Below are 12,429 nucleotides of genomic sequence, written 5' to 3'. Positions count from 1 at the left end.
GGTCTGCAGACACTGTGTACCGGCCTGTGAGGTTGGTGCTGGGTATTGTGTTGTAACAGATCGGGGAATCAGTATAGCTGAGTGAATTATGATAGAGTATCTGTGGGGTGAATGGCAAGGCCTACGGAGTGAGAGGTTTGAGGGTTCATGATGGGTGAGTCTGTGGAATGAGTGATTAGAGGCCAGGAAGATAATGATGTGGGGACATCTCTGTGAGGTGTATGGTCCATAGTCTGTCACGCGATATGAATTACATAGTTAGTATAGGGCCCATGCCGAAAGTGATGAGGTCAGTGAGTGAGGAGTGTCTGTAGGGCTGGAGACTGGGGATCTTTAGGCTCTGTGGTGGGAACTTCTCCAGTGAGTAGTGGTGTTTCTGTGGCTCTGTGTAGTAGTGCTGGGGTATATATGGGATGAATATTCAGGATAAATGCTGCTCTAAACAAATTTCATGCAGAAGTTCTAATTCCCAGTTACTTGGGGTGTGATTATATTTGGAGTGAGGGCCTTTAAAGAGGAGATTAAGGGGGTTGGGGATTTAGCTCAGTGGTAGAGCACTTGCCTAGGAAGCGCAAGGCCCTGGGTTCGGTCCCCAGCTGGGGGGGGGGGAGGAGATTAAGGTAAAATGAGGCAGCCAGGCTGAGCTTTGATGAAGCTCTGCCTGGTGCCCTGAGAAGAAGCAATTAGGATGCAGACATGTACAAAGCAGGGAGACCTTAGGAAGACACAGTGAAGTAGAGCCACCTGCAAGCCAAGGAGAGGTGACTCATGACAAAGCAAACCTGAACATGAACTTTCAGCCTCCAGAGCTGAGAAAACATGGCTTCTGTTTGTTGTACTGCAAGTTACACGGAGGACCTTGCACAAGCTAGCCAAACACTTTACCATGAATCTGTGTCCCCAGCACCACCTTTTTTTGCAATTGGTTTTGTGAGACAGGGTCCCTCCATGTAGCCCTGGCTGTCCTGGAACTCACTCTGTACACCAGGCTAGCCTGGAAACCCACAGAGATCCAACTGCCTCTGCTTCCTGCGTGATAGGACATGCCTGGCCCTCTTTTTACTTTTTTTTAAAAAAAGATTTATTTATTTATTATATATAAGTACACTGTAGGTGTCTTCAGATACACCAGAAGAGGGCATCAGATCTCTTTACAGATGGTTGTGAGCCACCATGTGGTTGCTGGGAATTGAACTCATGACCTCTGAAAGAGCAGTTGGGTGCTCTTAACCGCTGAGCCATCTCTCCAGCCCCTCTTTTTACTTTTTGAGACAGAGTTTTACCAAGTTTTCAAGGCTTGCTGCAACTTGGATTCTCTTGCCTTGGCCTATCAAGTTGCTTACACCACCAGACCCAGGAAATTTCTGTTGTCTTAACAACTTGGCAGCCAGACACAACACCTATAACCCCAGTATTAGAGATCCTGAGTTCAAGGTCAGCCTCTACTATATGAGCAACTTCCTGCACTATCATCCACAGCATCTTGATCTATGTTAGTAAGACTTGCTGTTGCGTAGGGCGGATGCTATTAATAGAAACATCTAAAGCTGTGGAAGCAGCTTTATAACTGGGTGGAAGAAGAGGTTGGGGGTACGTGCTTTAAAAAGCCTTGCCTTTTTTTTTTTAAATAGTCTTAGCATTGTCTTCCATTCCTATGTTGAAATCTAATCTTCGGTGTGACAACATTAGGGGGTGAATATAGAATTTAGCAGCCAAAGAAGAGACCAGAGATCTAAACCTTCAATTATGTAAGGACACAGTAAGGACTGTATAAGGACACAGTGAAAAAGTGGCCCTCGATAGATGCCCAATCCGTTAGTACTAGCTTCTAGAACTATGAAAGGAGTTTCTGTTATTTCTAAGACATCCAGCTTACAGTATTTTGTTACAGGAGCCCAAGAGGACTAAGACAACAGCTATGTATGTTGGTATGGGGCTGGAGAGGTGGCTCAGCCATCGAGAGCACTGGCTGCTCTTTCAAACCCAGGTTCGATTCCCAAGCACCCACATGGCAGCGCACAACTGTCTCAAACTCTAGTTCTAGAGGATCCAGTGCCCTCTCCTGACCTCAGTGGGCCCGTGCATGTATGTGATGCACAAACATACATGCAAGCAAAATACCCATACACATAAAATAAAATCAGAATAATTTAAGAAGAAAAAATAAAAAATAAAGACTTAGTAAAACTGTGGACATTACTGGTGCTTCTGTTGAGATCTGACATGGAAATAAGGCACGGAAACTGGAAGGAACGCAAAGAACCTGACTGAGTTTCTTTTTTTTTTTGGTTCTTTTTTTTGGAGCTGGGGACTGAACCCAGGGCCTTGCGCTTCCTAGGCAAGCGCTCTACCACTGAGCTAAATCCCCAACCCCTGACTGAGTTTCTTACAACAAAGGTACTTGTGAGTGGTAAACATGGATTTGTAGCTGAGAGTCCCAAGAAATGCACTGAATATTGGGAACGGTGGCTCATGCCTGTAATCTCACCGCACAAGAGGCTGAGGCAAGAGGACGTCATGAATTTTAGGCAATTCTGGCTACATAATTAGTTTCAGACCAGTCTAGACTACAAAACAAAGGGATAAAAAAACTACACAAAAAGAAAGAAAAGGGGTTGGGGATTTAGCTCAGTGGTAGAGCGCTTGCCTAGGAAGCGCAAGGCCCTGGGTTCGGTCCCCAGCTCCGGGGGAAAAAAAAAAAGGAAAAAGGAAAAGTGTTGAAACCTGGTTTCTCCTAGTTGCCACAGAAAAATATGAACGGGAACAGAGCAATCGAAAAAGAAGTGTTACGAGTGTTACACTTGAAATGTAAATTTTTAAAAATCCAATAAAAATATATTTATAAGAAAAAAAAGAGAGAAGTGTTTGGAGTGGGGCACGGTGGTGGCGCACACCTTCAGTCTTAGCATTTGGTTAAGTTTGAGATCAGCCTGGTCTACAGTTTCAGGACAGCCAGGACTACAGAGAAACCCTGTCTCGAAGAATTGAAGAAAAAAAGAGGAAGGAAGAAGATTTCGAGCATTTTTAGCATAACCCATAATGCAAAAACCAAGAACATGTTTGAGAGGAAAGACCAAGGGTATGGCTAGATGGCTAGACAACCATAAAAGTAATTTCTGGATATACTTCACTGATCTAAGCAGCTATCAGAATCCAGGAGCAGATGTGAGAACAGCATGGACCGCCAGCTGAGGGAGGCGGAGATGGGTAAAATAAAGGGAGGATCTCCCCCTTCTGTAACTCTGTAGGATAGAACAGTAGGGTTTCAGGCTGTTTCTACCACTGTGATTCCTGCGGTAGAACGGTCTACCCTTTAATCTGAAAAGCAGGCTGTTCCTTGGTTTTGGTGGGACAAGCTGCCACCCAGGGCTGAGAGTAACATTTTGGCCCCAATAGGTTCAGTAAGTTAAACGTCCACTCAGTGTTAAAATTTAACTTGGAACCTCAGATCCTTCTTTCAAGTTCTCCTTTGTGGAATGGAATCTCCTACCTCCTCCACTGTCCCCACCCCACCCCCTCGCCAACCCAGATAGGTTCTCACTTTGTAGCTCTGGCTGGCCTGGAACTCACAAGAGATTTGTCCCCCACTTGCCTCTTAAGTGCTGGGATTAAAGGTTTGCCCTACTTGTGGCTTTGCCTTTGCATTTCATAAATCGAAAATGCACCTAGTTTCACAGGTTCCCAGCTGTTAAGTTTCAAACCAGGGACAAAAGCCTAAGGTGCCTGTTTAGCATATCAAATGAGACCTAGAGGCTAGCCTCTCCCAGGATTCCTCAGTAACAGGGTGTTGGCAGGTATACCCCACCCTCTCCAGCCCAGGGCCTGGGCTGCCCTTCCCAAAACGCTCTTCCCTATAAGATTCAGCCATTTTGGTTACCTGCCTGTTTTGTACCTTTGTCCCCCTGCCTGCTGAATCTGGTCCCCTCTCTCCCTTCCTATCCCCGTCTCTCCACAAGGCCCAGCTCAGTCTGATGATGTTCTCTCTGGACTTTCCCAGGTGCTCTGGCTCTGCTCCCCACATCTGCAATACGCTTTCTCCTCCACCATACCTAGGAAGAGTCATGTCATTTCCCTTTTATCCCTTTTTTTCCTATTCAAGAGCAAAATAGGAGTTCTTGCCTCAGGATGACTCATACTTTGTCTTATGTTTATATTCAGGTGAGATTTGTGATTAAAATCCATGCCAGGGGAGAGATGGATCAGGGCTTAGGAGCACTAACACTTATAGGGTGGCTCCCAACCATCCAGTCCCAGGGGATCTGATACCTTCTTCTGCCTTCCACACGTGCTACATGCATGCAGTGCACAGAAAACAGCCTCATACAGTAAGATAAAGGAGTATCTTTTAACAATCCATGCAAGGAACTAGGCATGAGGGCACAAGCAGGATTTGATCTCACCACTGGAAAAACTGAGCTAGAAGGGCCAGGAAGATCACCAATTCAACTTAGTTTCATGGAATACATAGCAAGACCTTGTCTCCGAGTGAATGAATGAATGAGTGAATGAATGAACAGACGAACCAGTCAAGAGCTAGGCTTAGTGGCACACACCTCCAATCCTAGCATTGAGGGGCTGCTAGCCTGGACAATATAGTGAGTTCCGGGGTAGCTTAGGTTATATAAGGAGACCATGACTCAAAAAACAAAACCAAAAATTGGAAAGATCATTCACAAGTGATGGACATGACTCACGGATATATGCCCTTGCTTAAGACCCGGATCCTCTTTGGTCTCTAGCATTCCAATTTCACCCGCTAAAAAGGTGACTTTAGGATGAGTGAATGAGGGATGGGATAAACGAAGTTTGCATGCAAGGACGTGAATTTAGGGGGTTCAGAGGGCAGGGATGTATGGACTGAACTGTGACCTCTTCAGGTTCATATGTTGAAGGCCTTACTCCCAGAACATGAGAAGCTGGCCACGACTCTTAGAGACAGAGTCTTTCAAAATATGTGACTAAAAATGAGGCTAGCTCAATAGACACTAATCCAATCTGAATGTCGTCCTAGGAGGAAAGTTGTTCACATACAAACAGCAGGAGCGGGGGACACAGGGAGATGTGAGAACTTCTGAGGACACAGGGTGCAGTAGTAAGGAAAGAGACAAAAAGGAAGCCAAACCTTCCAACGCCTTGACTCTAGTACTGAGAACATCCATGTCTGTTGCTTAAAACACTCAATCATACCATTTTGTCATTTTGTTATGGCAGCCCAAGCTAATATAAGGGAACTATGAGGTTACTGGCAGGATTTATGGGGTAAGTGATAGCGTGATCTTGAAGGGAGGTCTGTGAAGTGAGTTCTAGGTTCTATGGCGTAAATTATGACGGTATGTGGAGTCAGTCAGTGTTAAGGGTTTGTAAGGGCAGACATGGCACATCTACGTGGTGACGGAGACCTACGGATGATGAAGTGATGGGAGAGATCTGTAGGGCTAGTTATATGACATTTCTAGGATTAGTAATTAAATATTTCTCAGTGATATAGTTAAAGACGTTTTATTTCCTGGTTTTGGACAGGGACTTCCCATCTTCTCTTCCACCCTTTCTCTATGGTCCCTGGCAGTAGCTCCGCATGTTCCCTACCTTTTCTGACTCTGGCCCTTTGAGTGTGGCAAATCCCATAGCTCTGACCCTCCAAAACTGTTCGAGGAGAAGGAGGAAGAGGAGGAGGAGGATTCGAGTCTTCTGGTAAGCGGGGAGAGCGCCTCCTCAGACAGGTCTCAGCTCACTCTCCGTCTCTTTAGTTATGCTTGCTCTTAATTTTCATGACTTTGTTGTCCAGCATGCTCTGAGCGTTTGTGAGATGCTTGATGGCATCAAACACAAGGATGCCCGGTATCACCAACCATATGGCATTCATGATAACGAAGTAGAACCAGAAATAAAGGGGGTGACCTAGCTCTCCATGCTGGAATCCATCTCGGAGCTCGGTCAGGAAGTACAGCACATCCCCATATATCTGGCCTGTGGGAGGCAAGAATAGGAAAGGCCCTTGTGAGGACAAGGCGGCTACACACGCCAGGCTCTACTCCATGACATTCCCCAAGGCAGTTCTTCAAATAACTCAACCTACATTCTGAAACCAAAGCTGGAAATCTGACGTAACGAGGTATAAATTCCAGGAATCAGAGTTGGGGGGATTTTTTTCCTTTCTTACCTTCTCCCCAACCCCTCCCTCCCTTTATTCCCCCTCCCCCCAGTGTGGTGTGTGTGTCGGAGAGGGGGGGGAAGGGAGGGAGGGAGGGAGGGAGGGGGAGAGAGAGAGAGAGAGAGAGAGAGAGAGAGAGAGAGAGAGAGAGAGAGAGAGAGAGAAAGAGAGTATCTTGTTATGTAGCCTAGGTTGACTTCAGACTCACAATCCTCCTGCTAGGATTATAAGCATGTACCCATGCACCACCATACCCAGCAGGAGCATGGAGAATTCAACTCAGGGCAGCTCATCCTAGAATTGAAGGCAAGCTTAAAATCCTAGAATGCACGACAACTTGGGATTTCAGAACTAAAGAGAGCTCATGTAAGCAAACAAAAGAAAGCCAACACTCCGGGTCCTGCTTCTGGTCCAGGAGCTTCGGGGCAGCATGCAATACATCATGTAACCTTCATAGGAAACTGATGGAGAGAGAAGAGAAATCTCCATTCTTGCTGGAGAGGCAAGCCCAGAGAGAGCGAGTGATTCGGGTGTTTCAAGACACCAAGGAGCTTATAGTTTAGTTGAGCATGTTTCACCCCTGAGTGGACACTGAGGAGATCTCAGCCATGGCAATGTGCCTGTGTCTATGGATTCCCCCAGTAACCCTTGAAGTGCCAGGTATAGACTTTCTCACCCACAGACACCACAAGCTGTAGGACAAAGCGGAAGGGTTGATGACGGAGAAAGGCGATCACCACCCATAGGCTGAGTGGTCCCCAGAGACAAGCTGTGACACTCTCCATACAGACGATGAAGCCATCACTACTGCAAGAGAAAAGATGGACACTAGCATCATTGTGCTCTCATTAGTGTCCCCAACTCATCATTGTCACAAACCATGCAGGTTTACACTGAGAGAGACAAAATACTTACAGGATATATCGGCTGTCTCCCTTGGAATATTCTTTCCCTGAGGGAAACAGAGATACAGGAAGAATCAAGTCAGGAAATGGAATTCATATCTGTGATAATCACTGTAGACAACAAACATTAGAATACCCTGTACATTTATTTCTTTTAAAAGATTTTTATTTATTTATTATAGATGAGTACACTGTCGCTGTCTTCAGACACACCAGAAGAGGGCATCGGATCTCATTACAGATGATTGTGAGCCACCATGTGGTTGCTGGGATTTGAACTCATGACCTCTGCAAGAGCAGTCGGGTGCTCTTAACCTCTGAGCCATCTCTCCAGTCCTCCTTTTTTCTTTTCATTTCCTCCTTTCGCTTCTAAGGTATGTGTTTATATAGTCTGTGTAAAGACTCATATAGAACAATGTGGCTATGGTTACATGGTATGTGGTATAAAAGGGTATAAACGAAGAAGCCTGTGTTTCAGGTGTGATGGTACATGCTTGTAATCTTAGCACTGGGGATGTGCAGGCAGGAAGAAACATTCATCCTTTAACTACTAGAGCTTTAGAAGCCAGCACGGACTGCAATAGACTGTCTGAAGATGGAAAGTGAAAGGCAGGGATGAGGGTGGGGGAGGTGGAGGACCGAGCAGGTACATGCACACACATACATGTGAACAGATAGGTGCATGAAAGAGTGTAGCTCAGTGACATAGCATGTCTGAGGCCCTGGGTTGTATTCCCAACACCTCTCCCAAACCATAACCCCAATACAAGCAAGGGACTTAAATAGGTTCTTCCCAAAGGATTTCCAAGTGACGAACATATGGAAGGCGCTCAAAGCTTCATTAGTCCTCAAGGAAAAGCAATTTAAAAGCACAGTGAATCATCACATCTACTAGAGGGACTAAACTTTAGGAAACTCCTGACTACAACCAAATGGATGTGGAGGAAGCAGAACTCCGCTGTTCCGCTGATGGGACTATAACGGTACCATCATTTCTGAAAACAGTTTGGTAGGTTCGCTCCCAACCCAAATGAAACCCAGGGCTGTGTGTATGGATGTGTGTGTGTGTGTGTGTGTGTGTGTGTGCGCGCGCGCGCGCGCGTGCGCGCGCGCTCGAGCGCATGTATGCGTATGTACACATGTAAAATAAAATGCTTGGCCTGGAGAGATGGCTCAGTGGTTAAGAGCACTGACTGCTCTTCCAGAGGTCCTGAGTTCAGTACCCAGCAACCACATGGTGGCTCACAACCATCTGTAATGAGAGCTAGCGCCCTCTTCTGGTGTGTCTGAGGACAGCTACAGTGTACACATAAATAAAATAAGTCTTAAAAAAAAGAAAGTGCTTTGGGAAATGAGGAGTGACCCCATATTCAAAAGCAACATTTGGAAGTGCAGGTTTGCCTTGTTACCATCTATATAATGACTCATGGACTCATGGGAATGTGTGTGCAGTCAAACCATTAACACGCTTGGTGTGGTGGCAAAGACCTTTAATTCCAGCATCTGGGAGGCAGAGGCAGGAGAATTTCTGAGTAAGACTAGCCTTGTCTACACAGGGTTCCAGGACAGCTAAAGTTACACAAAAAACAAACAAACAAACAAACAAATTTGGGGGTGTGGAGAGATAGCTGAGAGATAAAGTACTCACGGCTCTTGCAGGGGACCTGGGTTCAGTTCCCCCACATGGAGGCTCCCAACTGTCCTGAATTGGATGGGGTATGATAGCATAGCCTTTAATTCAAATACTTGGGAGGCAGAACCAATCAATCTGTGTGAATTCAAGTCCAGCTTGATCTACACAGCAAATTCCAAACCAGCCAGGTTTATGTAAGGCCCTGTCACCGAGGTACATCAGGGCATGCACACTGTGACTCGTAATCCTTTTAAACTCCAGTCCTGGGGGTCCCAATTCCCTCTTTTGATCTGCAGGTATTGCATGCGTGAATTATACAGACATTTATGTACGCAAAACAGTCATGCACATCAAATTAAAAGAAAAAATATTAATTAAAAAAAGATTGCGCTGGGGAAATGGCTCAGTGGTTAAGAGCACAGAATGTTCTTCCAGAGGTCCTGAGTTCAAATTCTAGCAAGCACATGGTGGCTCACAACCATCTGTAATGAGATCTGATGCCCTCTTCTGGTGTGTCTCAGGACAGTGACAGTGTACTCACATACATAAAATAAATAAATCTTAAAAAAAAAAAAAAACCAAGAATCCCAGCACAGAAAACAACTGCTCAGGCTTTAAAAAAAATAGTTAACAGAATTAGAAGAAAAAAAAAACAAAAAAGAAAGCATTGGTGAGTGGGTAACTATTAAAGTGAATCTCTACCCAGAAAATTCCCTCCCGCAATACAAGAACTCAGGACTCAGGACTCACAGAGTTGGGATAAGAAGGCTTGGTCTTCGAGAAGGATTTCATGGTAGAAAGAGAACCAGCCCTCGATCACAAGGTGAATGAATGTGCACACAGCAAACCAGCACAGGGCCAGTCGACGCCCAGTTCCAAGTGGGACAACAGAAACTCGGCTAGACAACAGCCACGTGATCACAATTAGGACCCCAGAGAAGGAGAATAGGCCAACCAGGATATGCCAAGTCGGGAGGTCATTAGGCACGAAGTTGTCCAGTCTCAGGTGCCTGGGCCAGTACGGGTGTAAGGGGAGCATATTGGTGGTCATGTTTCTATGGGCTGCTGGCAGCTTTGCACATAAACAGAGAAAAAAAGAACAGAAAAACCTGGGCAAACAGAAAACACATGGTGAGATAAACCAAATCCAAATACTTTTTAACAAGAAAGGTAAGTGAACTTTATCTATTATTTCACAGAATGACTAAGCCTGGATTTTAAAAAGACCAAGTTTAGCTGAACCTGGTGTCACACGTATTTCTGCAATGAGGCACCCTGAAGGTAGGTGGATCTCTACAAGTGTGAGTGAGTTCCAGGTAACCCTGGGTTACAAAATACCCTATCCCAGAAGGAGAGGTGGGGAAGGAGAGAGAGAGAGAGAGAGAGAGAGAGAGAGAGAGAGAGAGAGAGAGAGAGAGAGAGAGAGAGAGAGAGAATGAATCTAATTTTGAGGCATTTCAAGAATATAACTGGGGATGTATCAGGGGTTTAGAGCACTTGCTCTTTGCAAAGGACCAGAGCTCAATTCCTACCAGCCACATGGTGGCTCACAACCATCGCTAACTCCAGTTCCAGGGGATCCAACATGTTCGTCTGGCTTCTGTGGGCACATGCATACATGCAGTCAAAATACCCATACATATAAAATAAAACCAATCTTAAAAAAAGGAAATATAGCTCAGATTTGAAAGCTCATAAAGAATAAAGGCTTGTCTGCGACCTCTGGGAGGTATAGCAAAAAGAAATGGGCCTGGCTTATCACTGGAGAGCTAGTTAGAAAATGGAACCGAGAGAAAGGAAAAAATCCTCCCCATTTTCTAGGTAATAATGTCAGAGATTTTGACATTTGACAAAGTCACCTGTAAAAGAACTATAAGCTCTTCTGGGAAACGGCACAGACCTGTCAAAACTGGCTAATAGACTAAAGTCCAATGTCCTTGCCAATGTATAAAGATTTCGTTGATCAACAGGTTTGTTTTCTCTACCTGCAAGTCTCTACTGAAATCTGATCCTTAAGGACGGTGGATTTGAAAAAAAAAAATACACCAGCACACACTTTCTTTATTTCTACTTAGTTATAACACTGAGTGGTAGCACATACCTGAAATCCCAACATCCTGGGGGCTAAAGCTGAAGGACTGCCATAGCTAGCCTGGTCTACATAGAAAGTTCAGAGTAGGGTTGGGGATTTAGCTCAGTGGTAGAGCGCTTGCCTAGCAAGCGCAAGGCCCTGGGTTCGGTCCCCAGCTCCGAAAAAAAAAAAAAAGGAAAAAGAAAAAAAGAAAGTTCAGGGTAGCCAGAGCTACACAGCAAGATACTATATTCAAACAAATAAACAAAACTTAAAGATTAAGTAGCTTCCAAGACCTCCGAGTCAGATAAATAGCTTCTGCCAGGCACCTAGGTGCATTCCTTTCTGAACACTTGTCAGGTACAGCTTGCCTTTCTGCTTTAATAAACTCACTAACGTTGCTTCATTGTGATACATCCTAACATATTCTTACAGATTTCAAGGCCTCCCGTGCACCTAGGCAGAGGGTCCCAAGGCTCTGAAGAGGAATAATAAGGCTGCACTGCCAGCCACATCGAGTTGCAGTTCTTGTGGCTAGTCACAGAGTAAGGTCACAGTTTGGTGGGAGTGTCACTGTTACCAAGTCAGGTCCTAGCACTTTGGGACTCAGTTTGTTGGAAAGACACAGGAATATAGTCTGGCTGTCCTGGAGGGTCCAGTGGCTGGGATTTAAACTGGTCGCTACTCTCACCCGCGGGGTTGCTGAGATGACCAATCAGAGCTATGGCCCCAAGGACCGCGTTTCAAAAGCAAGACTCCAGGCAATTAGTGTGCCACCCCTCCAACAAGCAAGGAGTAACAAATGCGGGGGTCTCACGGGCGGTGCTAACCAAGAGAAAGGAAAACCAAGCTCAGAGACCACCAATCACAACTAGAACCTTCCACAGTAGCTGCCCAACGAGCGGGCGAGTCTTCCGTCGTCTGGACAACCGGTTTAGGGCCCGGGTCCCGCGCAGGCGCAGGGTAGGGCAGGGCTTGCAGGCAAAACGCTGTTGTGGAGGGTCTGGGCACGTGGAGGGACATGGGCAAGCTAGCTGGCTGAGGGCACTCACCCAAGGCGGCGCGATCACGGGGCGACTTCCTAACACTGGCTTGCGACTTTCCAGGAAGACCTGCAGGCTCCCTAATAGCCCCAGTTCCGCTCAGCTCTCGCGCTTCCCCGCCCGATGAAGCGGACCAATAGTGAAGTGGAAAAGGTGGCTTCTGCCAATAGGAGTCCTCCGTACGTCGCAGGCCCTGTCCTCGCCTATGGTGTCATCTTCCCTGTTGGCTGAGACCAAGTCAGGAGTGGGGTGGAGACCTCCAAGGTCCGTGGGCGCTTTTCGCCGATAGCAAATCAATGCTATTCTGAGCTTCAATTTCCCTGCCCCCTTATCAGTCGCACAACTTGAGGTTAACGAAATGGAAAATCCTCAACATTTGCTAGTGAACCGGAGTTGCGAGGTCCTCTAGTTCTAAGTTTTCTAGGCAACCAATTAGTTCCCGGACCCATTCTTAGTCTGAATGCAAAGGAAATACGACAGGTGGATTGCATTTAGCACGGACAAAGCTAGCGCCCACCAGAGCTCAGAACTCTTCAGTCTTAACAGCATCGGACACCCTCAAACCCTCACTCCCGCTGAGCAGTTGATGTGGAGACTCTCAATCGTGCCAGTTCTTAAAAGCCAAG

General features: G+C 46.1%; 1 protein-coding gene across 2 annotated transcripts; it reads right to left on the bottom strand.

Annotated features, from left to right (window-relative positions):
* Positions 1 to 5,483: 5,483 nt before the first annotated feature.
* Ebp (EBP, cholestenol delta-isomerase) lies at positions 5,484 to 11,885 on the bottom strand. 2 transcript variants are annotated; one of them, XM_087598997.1, is made up of 5 exons: positions 11,813 to 11,885; positions 9,440 to 9,761; positions 7,067 to 7,103; positions 6,828 to 6,958; positions 5,484 to 5,967 (listed from the first exon to the last, which is right to left on the bottom strand). In XM_087598997.1, the coding sequence occupies exons 2-5, from the start codon at positions 9,738 to 9,740 to the stop codon at positions 5,744 to 5,746; spliced, it is 693 nt and encodes a 230-aa protein (XP_087455123.1). In that variant the 5' UTR covers positions 9,741 to 9,761; positions 11,813 to 11,885; the 3' UTR covers positions 5,484 to 5,743.
* Positions 11,886 to 12,429: the final 544 nt, after the last annotated feature.

The sequence above is a fragment of the Rattus norvegicus genome, chromosome X (genome assembly GCF_021556685.1).
Source record: "Rattus norvegicus strain SHRSP/BbbUtx chromosome X, alternate assembly SHRSP_T2T, whole genome shotgun sequence".
In the NCBI taxonomy this organism is placed as follows: Eukaryota; Metazoa; Chordata; class Mammalia; order Rodentia; family Muridae; genus Rattus; species Rattus norvegicus.
This window is presented reverse-complemented; position numbering and strand designations above follow the sequence as displayed.

Excerpts from the sequence above, each read along its gene's own strand:
- Ebp (XM_087598997.1), bottom strand. The coding sequence starts at position 9,740 with ATGACCACCAATATGCTCCCCTTACACCCGTACTGGCCCAGGCACCTG. Across the intron at positions 7,104-9,439 it reads AGCCTTCTTATCCCAACTCT|GGAAAGAATATTCCAAGGGA; the intron begins GTGAGTCCTGAG and ends TGTTTCCCTCAG. Across the intron at positions 6,959-7,066 it reads GGAGACAGCCGATATATCCT|TAGTGATGGCTTCATCGTCT; the intron begins GTAAGTATTTTG and ends TTTCTCTTGCAG.